The 18,695-nt window shown below is 41.5% G+C and overlaps 1 protein-coding gene across 1 annotated transcript; it reads right to left on the bottom strand.

Annotated features, from left to right (window-relative positions):
* Positions 1 to 3,648: 3,648 nt before the first annotated feature.
* On the bottom strand, positions 3,649 to 6,981 carry LOC149817345 (uncharacterized). The gene is made up of 2 exons (XM_089987745.1): positions 6,830 to 6,981; positions 3,649 to 5,636 (listed from the first exon to the last, which is right to left on the bottom strand). Exon 2 carries the CDS (start codon positions 5,203 to 5,205, stop codon positions 3,913 to 3,915), a length of 1,293 nt encoding a protein of 430 aa, XP_089843871.1. The 5' UTR covers positions 5,206 to 5,636; positions 6,830 to 6,981; the 3' UTR covers positions 3,649 to 3,912.
* Positions 6,982 to 18,695: the final 11,714 nt, after the last annotated feature.

The raw sequence follows: 18,695 nt of genomic DNA, 5'->3' as shown, positions 1-18,695 counted from the left end.
CCAAACGACCATGAGGTGTGACAGCTATAAAGTGTCACAGCCGTCCAAGACTGCCCCGAGTTAGGGTTTAAACTTTAAACACCTGGCGGGACAGCCTCATTTCTGGCTGGCATCACGAATGAAGCCTTCTGCATGGGCAGTGCCATAGCCCAAAGGTTTCGGTTCCCATTCCTCTGCAACCAACAAAGTGTTAATTTTCTAATGGGAACAGGAACCTCAATAGCTGGTCCCATGCCTGTACATCTCTGCATATGCCAAGATCAAGGACCAGGGCTCTCCTCGCCTCCATAACATTGTCCTCCAATTTGTCTCTAACCCAATGGAATTACAACTCATAGAAAGTACTAACCACTCCTTCCCCAAAGCCAGAGAGAGAGAGAGAGAGAGAGAGAGAGAGAGAGAGAGAGAGACCACATCCAAGAACCACTGAAAGCTAAAGAACATCAACAAACCATTCTAATTCAGTTAGGAAGTTTTCTTAAATTTCTGCATTTTCAAGAACATCAACTCTTACCTTGAAAACAAGAAAAACTCTCATAGGAAAAAAATTACTTATGAGAAGTTTTGATATGATAATTTTTCTAAAATGAAAATTTTCACTTGTTTGGGTAGCATGAGAAAAATAAAATGAAAAATCTTAAAAAATGAGAGAAGGGGGTGGTGGAACTTCACAGGCGTGGTTTCTTGGGAGGTGGTGGTGAGATGGATGGCGGTTTTTCAAGAGGTGGGTGATGGTGAGATTGTGGATGGTGGCGGTGGTGAGATGGATGGTGGAGAGTGTAAATTACCATTTTTTCTTGACATGAAACATTCCTCCACCTCCCCATGGAGGAATGTTTCCTATAAAAAAGTAAAATTTTCAGAAAAAAAAACTCTGAAAAGTCTCTGGTTTAGAATGGACAGAAAATGAGTATGGACAACCGTTTAACTCAATGAGGTACAACTCATAAGAGGACCATCATGACATGGAAGAACTCACACTAAGCTTGGACCCTTGACCCATAACGCAATACAGCAAAATGCTCCAGCTGGTATCTTCTAGCAGCATAGTCCTAACTAATCTCAAACCCTTTCCAAACACAGCAAGGTAACCAAACCAAAGCAAGAAAGGACATCCGCTTCACCCCATCCTCAATTAACAAAGAGGAGAACCAGAGAAACGTACCACTAGTAACGGTCCCTTCACCCACCTCAGCTGATTGACCAATTTGATCTAATGGAATAAAACTTACACGAATTCCCACTAAGCAAGAAGTAGCCAGTTCCAGGACCAGCACAAACCAGTAAACCTAACTTACGATACGGAACCGAACCTCTCTGAATAAACATGAACCACTGACCTTAAGCCGTCTGCCTACGACTCTTTTAAGTTAGATATTTCCTAACAAAGAATCTTAACTCACACCCTTTCATCTGACTGGATCAAACTCATAGGAGGGACCACTAGAGCAAGGAACCTCATTACCAACCTTTAATCTAATCAATAAAGCTATAATTCTTATAATTAGACAGGTATGCCTAGAAGACGATCCAATCTCAGTCACTTTCACCTAAACTTTTTGCACCTCATAAAGACAACCGGAGCACGGAACCGTTTGTATTAGCATGAACACTTGGACTAAAGCAATCAAGTTAATCATTGTGAGTCGTTTTCCTAGCAATTCACAAACCAAAGCTTTTCTTACTTTTCTCTAATGCTATCACGGCAGTCTCGTAAGACAAGGGAATCACTAGCAATTCATCTCTCTCTCCCTCTCTCTGGGCATGAATGACCAAGAGAGAAGAAAACAATAGACAGGGACAAGCAATAAAGGGAAAAGTATGAAGCGATAGAGCAAGGGAGTCACTGTTAAGACCAAGGCTTAATATTAGATTAGACACGTACACTAAACTGTCTTCCACCACTTTTTTATAACATCCCTGTCAATTTGCTCACCCGGAAACAAAAAAGCTAGCTGACCACGAACCCACTTCCCCAGCTGTCGAGCAGGAGAAAGAAAGAGAAGGGAGAAGTAAACTCAAAGAACAAAAAGGCAGGTGTCCAGGGGCCCTCCTCCAGAGGAGGAGATCAAGAGTAAGACCACCCCAAAATTGACCACTGACCACCACCACCGCCAATATCACTCTCAACTAGGGAGGAACACGAGCCGAGTCTGGGCTGTTCGAACTTGGCTCGGTGCAAAATATATCTGTCCAAGCTCGGCTCAAGCTTGGAGCAGAGCTTGAATTGTTTGTCCGGACACGGCTCGGTTCTGAGCTAGAGCTGAGCCGAGCTTCAAGGCATTCCAAAAAAAAATCATTATTTTAAAAATATTGTTGAAGGTGGAGGTTTCGAACCCAAACCTCTCTCAAGTTTCCCAAGTGACCCACCACTAAGCTAAAGGATACATTTTAGTCATTGACACAGAAATTAATGTATACATACTAAAAGTACTCTATATTAACAACAGAAAAAGTAAAAAAAACGGGATTCAAACTACGAGCATTTTTTATAACTTTTGATAAAAACCCAACGGCCTATCCCATAGGCTAACAGCAACTTGTTGAATAGAATTGCAAATATATTATATATATATATACCTGTATCCGAGCTTTATCCAGCTCGGTAGGCTGATCAAACTCAGCTTTGCTCGAGACTTAGAATTATGTTCAAGCTCCCCTCATTTAAAGCATGGACGAGCTTCGAGCCGAACTTAACTGAGTCGAGCTCGAGCCTGCTCGGTTCATTGTGCATCCCCTACTCTCAACAGATAAAAAAAAGGAACAAACAAATGATGGGTTGTGAGAGCAAAGATTCTGCTCTGCAAAAAGGATAGAGGAGACGCTTTCAGGTCAGCATCAAGGCCTCAGATCTCTGACAATGAAAAGTGAGAACCCTTAAGATGGTGATTGTGACTGTACTGTGGTTGATCTAACCATGGAAGGGCTACACTTGACTCAGGAGGGTCAGAAACATGATGATGAAGGCTACACTCGACTCAGGAGGGTCAGGAACATGATGATGAACGCTACAGTTGACTCTGGAGTCAGGAACAGGATGATGGTGTCCTAGAGAAGGGTCAGACCATCATTCATGAATGTATTGCTTGGGGGTGCTGGCCCTGAAACCGATGTGAACAGAGGCAGCGTCAGATCAAGAATGGGTGGTGGGGCTCAACACGAACGGTATCGGGCACTGCAGGACCCTGGATCCACCTCTCCAAACAGTAGAACCACACCCAGAACGATCACAGAACTTCCTCTCCTACCTATCACCATCTTCACAATCCCCATTGAATAAAAGAAACAAGAGACTGGATAAGCACTAGAACCCACACGTCTATGATGGGACCCACAACTTAAAGTTCACGCCTTTCCCTGGACCACCATCGCTCTAAAGATGCAACGGTGTGAAATGGAGACGACTCAAAACCTGAAGAAAACCAAACGCAGACGCAAGATTGTCTGCTGACTCTTAAAAGTTAAAAACAAAATTTTTCAAAAGCACTTCTGTGGGCAAAGGAAGGGGGAATAAAAAATAAGAGTTTTCAGCACGACTGACCTGAGTGCAACCGTAGAAGCCTTCCCATGAAAACCTTGTATCGTTGAAGCATCTGCGCAGGAACCTCACAAAAAGAATCAAACGATTCATGAGAAACACACATAAAATGCAGAAAGTTTCCACTCCTAATAAACGATCCTTATTAATTTTTACCCCTTTACACAACTTTCACAAAATTGATAGCAAAAAACCAAAGAGGCCAAACATAAAAAATGTGTGGCTCTTCTGTACCGAACTGGTTGAGTCCAATATCACAGCATGATTTTGTAACAATGGGATTCCATGATTCAACTCAAACTGCGGTTCATTTCGTGACTAAAAAGAAACAAAAAGCTAAGAAAAATTACAACTGTTGAGACAGTAAAGATGAATTAGAAGGAAGCTTCAATCAGATCTAGTTCGTGTGGAGGAATGGGGGCTTCTCTAATGTGTTCCATGGGCCTTACTGGAAGTGCAGGAGATTCGGTGGGAGAGGAGAGGCAGAGGGCGGTACCAGAGAAAAAGTTGACTTCCTCGAATTCCCCAGGCCAGACATCTTTCAGCATTGACCCAAAAGAGATAGAACCAACCTTTGTGGACTCACTGTCCGAGTTCCTTTCAGCACTGGTTGTAGAACCTAGCTCAATGATGCTCTGGTTGGCGATAAGGGAAGTATTATCATCATCAGGATAACTGACAACCATGGACGCTGCCGTGGTTGCAGTCCCACCTCTAATACCAGATTCTATGCACCACCTGCTCAGTTCTAGTGAGTCTGCCACAGGACAATAGACAAGGACACCAATCGCAACTATTGCACAAGAGAACAGTGCTAGGAAAGACAAGAACTCAAGAACTTCATATGCTAGCTCCCCCGGCTTCGATAAAAAGGTGAAGCCCAGAAAAAGAATTCGAATAGGAAGCAAGCCTACAACTGAGAATATCAGATAGTAAATCCTCCTTTGCAGGCATCTGTTGATTACAGCGGGCACCAACCTTGCCCCAAGATAGAAGAGATAGCCGATCAAAAATGATGCAAAGACTCCGTGAAGAATTGTACTGAGTAAAGGGTACGTGCACAAGATAGGAACAATTCTAGAACCAATGCCGCCCTCTGCTATAACTTCTCCACCAAAATAAGCTTTTGTAAAGTATGAGGGGATTTTCCTCGATTCATCTTTTTCAGTAAAGACAGGGCCAACTAATACAATGATCATATGCAAGATGAATGGCGGTAGGCAAAAGAGGAGAATATGAGCAATTGTTTTTCCATTCCAATGCCTGCTTAATGTTCCCAAATCTCTTCTCTTCAAAGAAGCATGAAGCAGAAGTACCACAGTGATGAAGAGACTTGGCTCGGCAAAACCAAAATTTGAAAGTATGTAGACTTTGCACAGATTCTTCCGCCATTGTGGGCTTAAGGAATACAGAACTCTCCTCTCAGTTCCGAGCATATCAAGGTGCTCAATCTCTCCAAATCCCCACCAGATTGCTAACAAAACAAGCCCGATCCGGACTACCCAAGGGCCATTAAAATATCCCAATTGCAGAAAGCATTCTCTTTTGATGCGATACCGGAAGAGGACTAGATAAAGAATGCAGAACACACAGAGCAGTAATAACAGAACCACTAGACAAATTGTCACCACACCGAGTGCATCGGTGGCTAGTCTGGTCGGGGGCATCACCCGAATCTCGAATGACACGCATGCTCTCTTCCAGAATAGATACAATGCCACCCTTCTCTAACTAAGAAGGCTTCCACAAGAAGCCAAAGATTAAGACCCCTTAAGTATATTGCAAAGAATCTGTTGCTCAAAGTCCAAAAGAATCCTTATCCAACAATCAGGCAGGATCTTTCTACAGCTTCTGAACCAACTTTACTAGATAATGATTCCCTAGGAGCGAACTGCACCTCAGATTAATCGACTAACCCTGATCCTCTCTAGAGGGTGTCAACCAACTGCTTGACCTTAGGTTCCACAAGCATTAAACAACTTGATATTCCACCTGAAGATTCCTTGATACACTTAATGTATCAGAACCTACTTTCTTTTGCTAACTCTTCTTTTGACATAAAACTTAAACTTCTTCAGGAAGGTAGTGGAGAGTACGCCTGTTACAAGCAGCAAGAAGAACAGTGGTAAACATCTAAGTCCGAAAACACTCAGAAAATTTACTTCAGCCTCGCTTATTTTTCGATTAACAATCACTCAAGGTTTTTGTTCAAAAGGAAGAAAGAGAGGAGAAATGTAGAAAACAAACACAAGCACCATGAGTGCTTTATCAAAAGACTCGAATAAAATTCAAAGGCGACATGGGTACTGATCAAACTCCATGTCTACATGGACTCAAGTAAGTCGTTGAAATCTTCATAGAGCTGGGTCAAGCAACCAACCAAACACCACACAGTCGAGACCCCTTTGAGTTCAACTGTTTAAAACCTCCATATGTAGCAGAAAGCTGCAACTCATGTCAGGAGGATCAGAAGAGGACACAATTCCCATGGAGATGGAAGTATGGACTTAAAGATCTCATCAGTAATAGAACCGCAATTCTCTCTCATAAAAACCAAAGATTTGGCTTGGGTAGAACTTGCATTTCATCGAATGCTTCAAAAAATTCAACCTAAGGAACTACCCAAGTTCAACTAAATCTAGAAACGCCAAAACATAGCACCATAAAAGGAAGCAAGGGGGTAAATAGGAAAATAGAGAAGAATGAAAAGGTACAAAGTAGTGATACTCAATCCCCCCCCTCAATTCCACGTTAAATCTGTTCTTTTTTTTAAAAAAACACATCGAAATCGAACTACATTTATGCGAGAGCCTCATTACAACTAACAAAAATCCAACTTTAGGCAGAAAAAACGTGAGTTTAAAGTCCATAAAATAGTATTTCACGCTGCAACTAGAAAATGACCCAACTTTCCTTGAAATTCCTGCTGTCCAGGCACCAGAGAACCCCCGAAACACTCCGAAAACCCCCAAAAAGCAAAAGAAAGAAACTGAGAATTCCACTTGAAATCCAACAAAATTTCCAAAATCCCACTCAAAACAACAAACGTTTAACTTAAGTATCCGCTCTCATATCAACACAACAGAGTACGGAATCCCTAAATTCCGACTATACCGAGCAGAAAAACCTCACGAACCTAAACAATCCCCCCAAACCCGAAACAGCAACTCGTCTAACCTACCAAAGCACCAAATTCCAGGCATCCCGTACCGTTATATGGATCATTCGCCATCATCCAAACCCTAAAAGCGAAAACTGAGTCTCAAACGCAAGCAAGAAACTAGCGAGTACCTCTCGGAGGAATCTCCCGACTGTCCACATTACCACGAGCGCGCGCGATCCTGCCTCGTCAGAGGGGCTGCCCGATGAGCGCGCATTTTACGGCCGAAACACGCCGGAAACCGGCGATCCTGGAAGAAGAACGGGGGATCCAAGGCAGAGAGAGAGACGGGGAGAAGAATCCTAGAGAGAGGGAGAGAAGAAGAAGGGGGTCCGGGCGGGGGCGCTGGTTGCTGACAGCCTGGAGCCAGCTGTGGTCGAAACCTGAAGCTTTGGTCCGAGCCTCAGCTTTGGTTGTATCCGAGCCTAGTTGGCTCTTATGCCCTTACAGAGCTCGAGCTTCGGGCCCAGTTTTCGCACATTTGCCCCTTCGGTGGGGCCCAACGACGGTGACCGGCTATAGCCGGTCGGAGGTCAAAGGGCGTGCCGTGGGACGAGCGTAGACCTGGATTCGCGGTCAAGGGTAGTACGGATGGTCCATGTGGCCGAAGAATGACGGCCGTGTGCCTTGACTTTTCTGTCGCCGTCGCCGTCGCCGTCGCCGTCGCCGTGAAGTTTAATCCGAATTTTTGCCAGGAGGCCCAGATCCGAAATAGACAGCTGAAATAGTTTTAAACACGGATCCGGATTTTATGTGGTACTATCAGATCCGGATTTTACATTCTCATAAAAGGGCTCTCCTCGACTGGTAGGGATGAGTTGTGAACCTTACCAAGCTGAATGGAAATCACGAGTTCGAAACCCACGGGACAAAACGTTGGAAACAAGCTGAATCTGAAGAGAGGGACCATAAAAGTTGGAAGCCAACCTCAAAACGTTCTATTTTAACATCCCAAACTATAAAACCCAAAACTACGAAACGATGTGCCGGATTTATATTAGATGAGTAATCAAATCTGATCCATTTAAATTCCTATGTTACAGTGATTAGCGAGGAAAACAAATCCTAGATCCCCAGTTTGAGGGCAAGTTTGCATGCCAGAGAAACAGGGGGTTTAGTGGTTCCGCAAACACTGCCTTCTCTTTTTCCCACCCTTTCTTTTTCCGCAAAAAAGAGAGGGCCGTTTTCAATGTGATCTTCCCTCTTTCCCTGGAAAGCTTCCTCGTTAGGGGTTGATATACCCGACATACAACTGAACCGTATCCATATCTGCACCATCTTAAAGGGATATGGACATGGACTATCATCATGGCCACCCATACCTTGGGGTGCAACCGAGTATGGTCCTGCTGATCGACGTGGTAGGGTTGATCTGGATCTAAATTTTGAGGTGTTGGTATTGGATCTGATGAAAAAAAAGGTGAAAATACATGTACAAAGTGCAAATGGATCAGATATGAACCAGATCCGAATACTGGTCTGGCAAAAAAATACTCATCTGCATCCGAACCTGAATTCAGAAAAAGTCTGTTGAAGATATCAGTGTAAATTGATTGTAACTACACATTTTAAGACCATATCAACACCACTGGATTCAAATAAGTGGGATCTATTTAGAGCGCTATCCATATCTTGCCCATTTCTAAGCACTACCCATATCTGACCCATTTCGATGAGAGTAGATCTGGTACTTGTTGAGTACTAGGTCCACACAAAACACAGAAAATGGCTCCGGGCAGAGGCGGAGCTGCCTCCCGAAACAGTTAATTTTTTTTTTTTTAAAGCCCAGCCCTCATTCTATATGAAATAGATTTTTATCCATTTTTTTAGCCCAGTCCAGTCCTAGCCCAGCCCTGACTGCAGCAAATAGTTTGATTTGTCCATATGAAATAGATTTTTATCAATAATTGTAGCCATTTTTTATTTTATCTCAATTTTTTTTCTCCGGCGCTGCCCCCGAACCACCGACTATCACACCAATTTTTTTTTTGCTACACCCCTGTTTGTAGGGGTGGCAATTGTGTCGGGTTGGCGGGTCATCATACCTCAACCCGAACCCGACCCGTTTATTAAAGAGGTTGGTTGTGGCAAACACGAACCCGGCCCGTTTAATAAACGGGTAACCCGACACGACCCGCCAACCCATTTAATAAATGGGTTGGGTTGGGTCGGGTAAACGGGTTCTCAGGTTCGCGGGTCGGGTTGGCATGTCGACCCGCCCACCTAACCTGTTTATTAAACGGGTCAGCCGGGTTGGCATACCCCAACCCGAACCCGACCCGTTTAATAAACGGGTTAGGCGGGTCGACCCATTTATTAAACGGGTTGGCTTAAGCCCAACCCGAACCCGCCTAAGAGGCGGGTTGGCGGGTCGTGTCAGGTTTTGCCACCCCTACCTGTTTGCCCCCCCCCCACACACACACACACACACACATGAATCCTAGCTACGCCACTGGCTCCGCGATACACCCTCGTCACACACAGAGACCAGAGTACTGGATCTGGATCATTTTGATCCTCTTGAATATCCTTGCTTAGCTTCCAGTGAATCCATAAAGAATGGGTTTAAGGTGAATCAGGCCTGGAACTTGCTAATGAATAGCAAGGTCTTGACGACCCCCATATATTCCTTTGGGTGGCTGTTGACTGCATGCCAATCGCAAGAGCTCCCTACGAGGGAGGATCAGGTGTCTAGGGCCTATCAGCATCAACACACAAAAAGTGTACAATTACATTGCATTTGATATGTTGAAACCTATAGGTCCCCAAAACTTGGATATGGTGGAGGTCATACACTCTACCTTATTGAGTTATTCTGGCTCATTTACAATCATGAGATACCTCACAATCCTTTCTTTGAGCTCACATATTACTTTATATCACTTGTCATGGCCATAGTCCTATTATATAAGCAACCCCGAATGATTGTAATTAAATTTGCCATTAACTTGAAGATAACACCCTATTAATTTTAATAACCAATAGATAGGTTATACATTCAAACATTAAATATGACATTAATACGAGAGTTGTAATCTTCATTTCATAATATTTTTTTTAATAGGCCCACCACTTAAATAGCTCTTGGAGTTCTTTTTTGTGAGACCTTTTGACCACACTTAGATTTAGTACAAAAATCCAATATCTCTCACTTGGCTATCAAACATATCATCATATTTGGTGCATTTAATGTCACTTCATAATAAAGCATGCACCAAATACACTTTCACTACTCTAAATGATCATTACATCTTGAGAATATATTCATCAAGATTTATAACTTGACCATTAAACTTATTTACATATACTATGAATAATAACATCATAAGACATTTCACACACGTTTTCTCTATCATGATTTACATCATGAAACTATCTCACATAGCCATATGAATAATAGTTATATCAAAATTTCAATCATAACCCTTATTGTAAATACCATGTACAAAATTTTACATTCACTACATCATTAAATATAGTTTATAGCTTTAGAGCAAACAATACATGTCTATCATGGTGAACTACTTTGCACATATATAATAAGGTTGCCATATTCATTTCAATACATTATAAGATGTGGGTCTAATTATATTAATTAGACATGAGTTTTGTTTTTTTTTATTGAGGAAGTATACATGAGTTTTGCTTTTTTATTAAGGAAGTAGACATGAGTTTTTTTTTATGACCATAGGACATCATGTTCTGATTACCTTGTACATAGTTCAGATGTACACTAGTAGGGTATTATAAACTTTCATCAACTCATGGATCTATGGTAAATTATGATTTGCCAAACATGAGAAATGCTCTCACACATTTTATCATAGACAATACTATCACCATTCACGTTGTGTTATATATAGCATCATATGCAACATGCTTTATTTTCCATCATGTTAATCACCACTGGATCAATTTTTAATATATTTAGATCCAAATAATCATAAATATGATTACTAAAATATGAATACAACTATGTTGCATACATAAAGCTTATGAAACATGAAAAATATTTATTTATTTATTTATATAAGCAAACCATAAAAAATATGATTTATGATGATTATTTATCATTATATGCAAATAAATATTCATGTGCATGTGCAAAATTATAATTCAACTCCTACTTTATTAACACATTGCAATTAAGCAAAATGTGCACATTATGACATCACAAACTACAAACAATATGCATTATGAATAAAGCTTAAGTCCTAAAATCCAAATCTAATTTAGATATGCATCATATCCATATTCAACAAGAGTTTTGTGTGTATTTTTTATGTCCTATTACCATTTGGATATGCTAAATATTATAAGCATTCAAACCACAAACATGTTAACATTTAGGTTCATATCTATTAATGGATTTAAATAAAAATTTATATCCAAATTCATTGAATTCATGTGGGTTCATATCCAAAACTGACTTGAGATGTTATCACCATGTATGACATGACTCACAAAGAAAATGAATCTGCATGCAAATTTTAAATAGCTCAAGTAAAACTATGGGTCATATGATTTTATTATAATCCAATTTTTTTTTGAAAGGCAAGTTGGGGTTAAGCGGACCCCTACCAGAACAATAACGGCTCCATGTGGTAGAGGGATTCGATCCTGGGCTTTCAGCTTGACATATATAGGACCCCACTTACTACATGGGATATCACCTCGGTATAGTCCAAATTTATTATATATGTAAAACCAAATATATTCAACATTCAACTGTTCAGACTCATCACATAATAGTGGACATGAGATCCATAATATGAACCACCATAAAGCATACACAACAATATATTCTAAAATATGCTCAATTTCAATCAATATCACAAGTCTATTACTTATCTGGATCTATGTTATTTTATGGTTTAAATTGATTATATATAAAGTTCATTCACATGTTTAATCATAGGTTACTAAGATTTGACTATAGTCCAAATTTATATTCTTAGAATTCAAAGTTGAATGAATTCATAATTAGATCCAAAACATATCTAGCATGCATGCTACTAACCGAATCCTGGATCAAAATGATATTCAAACAATAAGGGCATGCAACGAGGGACTTTCTATAGAACACATGCATGAGATGTCCACAGTCCCATATAACTAATTTAAATAATCCCAGATCTCATTATGTTAGTTTGGATCCAAACCCCTCCATATCATGTAGCGATCCAATTCAAATTGAATAATAACCGGATCCAAAATATACCTTGAGTTTTGTATAAAAAATAATTCTAAAGTTGGATTCCCATATTCAGATGCAATGTTGAGTTTCTCGTCCCAACCAAAAAATGCTCACAAAACTCATAAAACCAAATTAACCAATAAATAGTGTTTGTAGACTGACCTTGATATCGTACAAGCAATAGTTCATCATCCCTGTTCGTAAATCTCACATTGAAAATTGATCCAATTCCGGTTATGGTCCAACTAGTTCAACCAATTTCAAACAAGTCCACTAGGTCCAATCTATTTGATTGGATCCAATCCGGTTCAAATGGTTCATTTAAACCCATTAGGCTCAGTCACTATGATCTTCCATCCAACTTGGATCATCCGGATCCAGCATAGACTTGCCTGATGCGAATAGCATGATCCATTCCAATCATCTCTGGGTCGATCTGGTCCAATTCGGTGGCCAAATCATTATTGTTCTGAGACAATTTTGTTGTGATCTGATCACCATAACTGAAATAAATAGAGTTGAAACGATCTAAATAAGCAATACAGTCAAACTGTATTCAATAAGATCCAGTCAACTTCAAAACACATGCATGGACCCCACCTTTTTTTCTCCTCCTCCTCTCATGCACCACGTGGGCGGTTTGGACTCACCATAAGAGCCACATTGCATTCTATTACATTCTCCTGCAAAATAGAGTTTACAATAGCAAAAAAAAATGGAGAAAATCCGTTGCCAGCATCACCTGTTTACCTACTAAAAAAAGTTTACTACCGTAAATCTCTCTCTCTCTCTCTCTCCAATATTTATGGAAATCTTTAGCCGGAGGCATTCGGAAGTATTTGTTAAGGAGGAGTCCTTTGCGCTAGATCTGATCTTGGGGTCGGTTTGTATTAGGCGCAACAAGAGGTGGAGGTTCATCTAGCGGACGTGGTTGCTTACTTCTTGGTGGTTTGTTTGGATGGCGCGAAACGATGCTCATTTTCGTCATATTCGAGTTAACATTCAAAACCTGGTGCATAAAATCTTGGTAGATGTTTATGCGATCTTGCGTATGCATCTTAGTGATCTTCCACTACCTCCTGCTGATGCTACCTATCCTTTGTCGCAATCTGGGCAAACGGCTCCGGCGTGAGCCCATTTTATCTGTCTAATGTTCTTTTCTCTTGTGCTTTCTTTATTTGTTTTGGCTTTTGTTCTTGTTCAGTTCATGGGTTCAACATTTTGTTGATCTTCATGAGTGGTAATGTTGAATTACTTTCGGCTCTCTCTCTCTCCAACAGCAAACTTGACATGAGTAGGGCTATCAACGGGTTGGGTTTCACTCGGATGGTTTTCCTACCAGATCTATTGGGCCAGGGTCGCGGAAGTGAGGAAAACCCTGGGTTGGGTCCCACGACCACCCTGACACAACTGAGACAATGACCGTGAGTACCGCAGGCAGAGCCAGGGCGACTAGGTCTCTGATCTTGGGGGTGGTTTCTCCATGTAAACACAAGGCTCACAACTATTTGTCCTCCATTATCACAAACAAAGGCAGCCAGCTTTGGGCCAGACGGCTGATATTCTTTTCTCTGGTTGTTGATGAGAGTCACCTAGCTAGAAAGGTGCCAAAATCTTTGAGGAAGACCATCGTTCATCCCACATCCCACAAAGCTGAGAAGAGGGTGGCAGTCTACGAGATGGCTGGCTACAACTAGTAGGATCACTAACTGCAATGGCCACAATGAGTTGTGCTTGGCTGCCTTCGCCTGCAGCAGCATACCTATTAATGACTAAACCTCATCTTAGGTCCAACACATGCTTTGTCGTCCCTCCCAACAAGAGAGAGGACCAGGTGCAACGTGATCTTCACTCAAAAGCACCGCACGTCCCAATTATATTAGCATGGCTGTCCCAAGTGATGATAACAACCATCATGCTTATGAATGGCACAGATGCACCAAAAAAGTGAGCATGCATCAATATAAAGAGTCCATCTCGTTGCTCTGATGTCAATGTTGAAACTTGTAGGTCCCCAACTTAGATATATAGTGAAGGTTACTGAATAATGAGGCATATGCATTAGAAGGAAGGGGTGAACCTCCAATCTTGTGAACCCACATGTTCTACCTTGTTGACCTATTTTAGTCTCTCTCCCAGCATGAGATACTTCACAATCCTTCTTTTGGACTCACATATGGCTTTATACCACTTGCTATGACCACATCTTGTTATATAGGCAATCATAGAGGATTGAAATTAATTCCTGCATTAAAAATAATGCTCCATTAATCTCAATAACTAATAAATAAGTTATATGCACAACCGCTTAATATAATATTAATACGAGAGTTATAACCTTTGCTCTACATAAATTTCTCTTAATGAGCCCACCACTTATCTTTGTGAGACACTATGACCACACTTGGATCTAGTACCAAGGTCCAACATGGTTTTTCCTTGTATAGTTGGAACCGCATGATGGACGTGTTCTGTGTCAGTAACATCTCCAACCCACATGAGTGATAGGCACCATGCTTTAGCGCTCATGGGAGAATTAGCACTAACTAGGGTTGCAAACAGACCAGATTTAAGAAGGTTTTTTGTAAATATTAGCTGTTGTTGATCTGATCCAACTCTTTAATATATTTTGTAATCCGAAATCTGGACCGTTTTGCATCCCTAGCCCTAACCCACATGCACCCCCCTTGAAGTGCTGCCTATAAGACATAGGAAGGCAACCCAGAAAATGGTTTGGTTCCCATGAAGCTTCATCGCAAGGGTCCCTGAAATAGCAGTTGATACTAATACCCATGGGCAGTAAGTATAACTGAAAAAACACATCCAGAATTTTGATTGACAGTTTATCTGAGCTCCCTAGCTTAGGAGGGAGGATCAGGTGATATGTGATTGAACACTTTTGGTTTGCTGCTGCACCTGATCACCCACCTGCTGCTGTTGAGCCCCACAATCCTAAAGATGAAAGGTGATCAGGTGCAGCAGCAGCACCAAAAGCGTGCAATCACATTGCACCCGATCTTCCCTCCAAACCTAGTAGGAATGTCAATAAATCAAATTTTATCTGATATCTGATTGAATTGGATTCCATTTAGCTGCATTTGGTAAGCCAAAACCATATCTGATTTTAATTGGATGCAGATATGGTTTTGATTTTTTGTTATTGAATCCAACAAATATCTGGATTTGATGAATATCGGAGTCCGTTTACATGTAAAAAAGCAAATCTGGTATGAGCATTTCACCATATGGATTTGAAAACTGTCAGCCAACACCTGATTAGTTGAATCTGGTATTGATGGCATCCGATCCAAATATATCCAAACCGTTTACATCCTGTTGGGTTGGGTACCGGGTCCGCCCATGATGGGCGAGATCCGGACCCGGCCCACCATTTGAGGAGGGGACGGACGGTTTTGGAAACCACCCACTCCCCATTTACCGAGGCTCTCTCATTTGGGCGAAAACAGGGGAAGACACAGAATAGGTGTTCGTTTTTTTTCTTTGGAGTGTGCTTAAGGAAAAGAGAAGGCATTGTGTACGTTGGTACACAGTGGGTTACAGTGTCTTTGAGAGAGAAATCTCAGTAGAGAGATTTGTGCAAAGAGAAAAGAAACAGTAAGAAAAAGAAGAGAGTACAATTTCGTGGTGAATCAACGTGATTAGCATTTGGACTCGTGGAATCATCGTTCTCTCCAAGTGAGAGCACACATCCGTTGAGCAAAAGCAAGTATAAACGATCCTCTCACGCTTCCGTTTCAGTAAAAAGGTATGTTTTGAATACTACAATGGTATCAAAGCTATCGTTTATTTATGCTATTTTATGCTTGCGGATGTATCCCCGTATCCACCGTTATGCGTTCGTGGATGCAGGTTGTGGGGCCATTGTCGGACCTGCCTGAAAACCCTTGTACCGCAGATCCGACCTTGGAGTGAGGCTGCATAATGGGCCCTTAGTCGGGCAGGCCACTGCAGCCCTGCGACAAGGTCGCAAACCTGGGCTACTACCAGGTGGGCTGCTGCGGTGCAGGCCCGGCCTCGAGCCAGATCATGCGGTGCCTTCTTGGCCCCGAACCATATCCTATGACGCTGACCCAGCCTCGGGGCAGATTCGGGACCCTACAGATCATGCGGGTTTTGCTGCAGCCGCAGGCTATACGACTAGGTTGTACCTAGTTTTTGGCCCGATGGGCTCCTGTGGCGCAGGCCCGATTTTGGGTAAGGCTCTGCGGCACAGACAACAGTCCGAGACCCTGTCCTGCTGCATAGGCCGCAGGCTTAGCCCAGCCTGACCCAACCCTGCGGCATAGGCTGCAGGCCTAGCTCTTGGCCCTGCAGCACAGGCCGTGGACCGAGTTCATTGAACTGCGGCACAGGCTGAGAAATTTTTGGCTGAACCCTGACAGGGCCAAGGTCCATGTGGGTCGAGGCATATTGGCTAGTGGCTGGAGTTGCAAACTCCCTTAGTTAAGCCACTATTAGGCCAGGGATACCCGGATCCGTATAACTTTATATAAATATTTTTTTTGAATTTGAATGCATGTAATATAATCATATTGATCATATAAGGAAATCTAAGTACTTTGGAAGTACTTACTCTATGTGTTAATTTTTTTTAAACAGTCATAATACAGTTTAGGTAAATATAATTATCTTAGGGAAAGTGGGAAATGATTGTGAACGAAGTGAGCTTTCGATTCCACGCCCTGTGAAAATTATATGTTATTTAATCGTGTGATTATGACTGCATATAGATGTGCTAATGATTAGATCATAACATGCTTGAATAACATTTTTTTGCGCATTGCTTTATTCTTATCTAAAAGGACATGGTTGCACCAAGTAAATCAATAATGGACTTGGCACGAATTGAAAAACTGAATGGTGATAATTATGATATATGGCATAGAAAGATTTAGTTTACACTGGAGGAGGCTGAGGCCTTGGAGGCTCTCAACCATACTGTGGAACGACCTGAAATTGGTACTGGGGCACAATCTCGTAAGGATATGGAAACCTATGAGAAATGGAAGCGCATGAATATTGTTGCGCGTATCACCATGCTATGTTCTATGCAGGATGACATCATGTGCCAATTTGAGCATTATAAAACTGCTCAACAGATGTGGATGGCCCTTAAAGATAAGTTTGGGGGAACATCAGCCACAAAACTAAGGAGGCTGACCATCAGGTTCGATTCATACAGAAAGTTCCTTCAGCACACCATGAGCCAGCATCTCAGGGAGATGGCAAACATGATTAGAGAGCTCAATAGTGCAGGGCATACCCTTACAGATGAACAACAGGTCCATGCTGTGATTCGTTCGCTGCCACACAGTTGGGAACATATGAAAATTAATATGACTCATAACGAAAGTATTAAGACTTTCGATGATATCGCCCGTCATGTAGAACTGGAAAATGATCGCCTTGAAGCGACTCAACAATCTGGCATGAGGGCATATGTGGCAGAAAGTTCGAAAAAGCAAAAATCTTTTAAGAAGAAATTCTATGGACCAAGAAGGTTCAAGAAGGGTAATAAGAAGGGACAAGATAAAGAGCAAGAAAAGAAGCCTTATCAACGCTCTGGGAAGCGTAGAAGCAAGAAAAACAAGGCAAATGCAAAATGCTTTAAGTGTGGCAATTTGGGTCACTATGCTCGTGAATGTCATGAGCAGAAGAAGGTACATTCTCTTATGACTCCTGTTTTTTGTACAAATGTTTGTAGTTGTGCACTAATTATTGAATCTAATCCTATGTGGATTGTAGACTCAGGAGCCACTGACCATGTGACCAAAGACCGCACAAATTTCGTCGAATATAGGAAGATGCCATCTGGTTCGAAGTGGTTGTTCTTGGGGAATAACACTAGAGCAGAAGTCAAAGGAATCGGGACTTGCAAATTGGATTTGCGAGGAAGACGATCTCTATTATTATATGATGTTCTGCATGTTCCAGAGATTCGACGAAATTTAATTTCAGTTTTTGCTTTGTCTATGTTAAACTATAAACTTGTGTTTGGGGATGTCAATGTTGACATCATTTGTGGACAAACTTCAGTTGCTTCTGGTTTCTTGATGAATGGTTTCTATGTGTTGGACACAGAACTTATTAATTTGAATGTTAATGATGAATGTTTCTCACTTGTTTCAACTGCTAATAATATGGATGTGGATGTATCTGTATGGCATGCTCGGCTTGGACATATAGGGCAAAAGAGAATGGATAGGCTCGCACGAGAGGGTCTTTTGGGATCTCATGCGAAGATTGAAATGCCTATATATGAGCATTGTCTTGCTGGAAAAGCAACTCGATTACCTTTTGGAAAGGCAATTAGAGCAACCTATCCTCTTCAATTAATTCATTCAGATATATGTGGGCCAATGAATGTGGCAACGAGGCATGAAGCTTCATATTTCATCACTTTTATTGATGATTATACACGATTTAGCCATGTGTATTTAATTACGCATAAATCTGAAGCATTGGATTGTTTTAGATCTTTTATGAACATGATAGAGAATCAACTTGATCGTAGGATCAAGGCTTTGAGAACAGATCGTGGACGTGAATATCTATCTGAACAATTCAAGGAATTGTGTGATGATAAAGGGATAGATAGACAATTAACTACTCCTCGAACTCCGCAACAAAATGGTGTTGCAGAAAGAAGGAATAGGACCCTCTTAGAGATGGTCAGGTCCATGATGGCGCAGACAAATTTACCTATTTCCTTTTGGGGTGATTGCTTATTAACTGCCGCTCATGTATTAAATCGTGTACCATCTAAATCTATTTCTTCA

This window comes from Nuphar pumila, chromosome 14 (assembly GCF_984573655.1).
Source record: "Nuphar pumila chromosome 14, dmNupPumi1.hap1.1, whole genome shotgun sequence".
Taxonomy (NCBI): domain Eukaryota; kingdom Viridiplantae; phylum Streptophyta; class Magnoliopsida; order Nymphaeales; family Nymphaeaceae; genus Nuphar; species Nuphar pumila.
The sequence above is the reverse complement of the archived record's forward strand: the minus strand, read 5'-3'. Positions and strand labels throughout refer to the sequence as shown.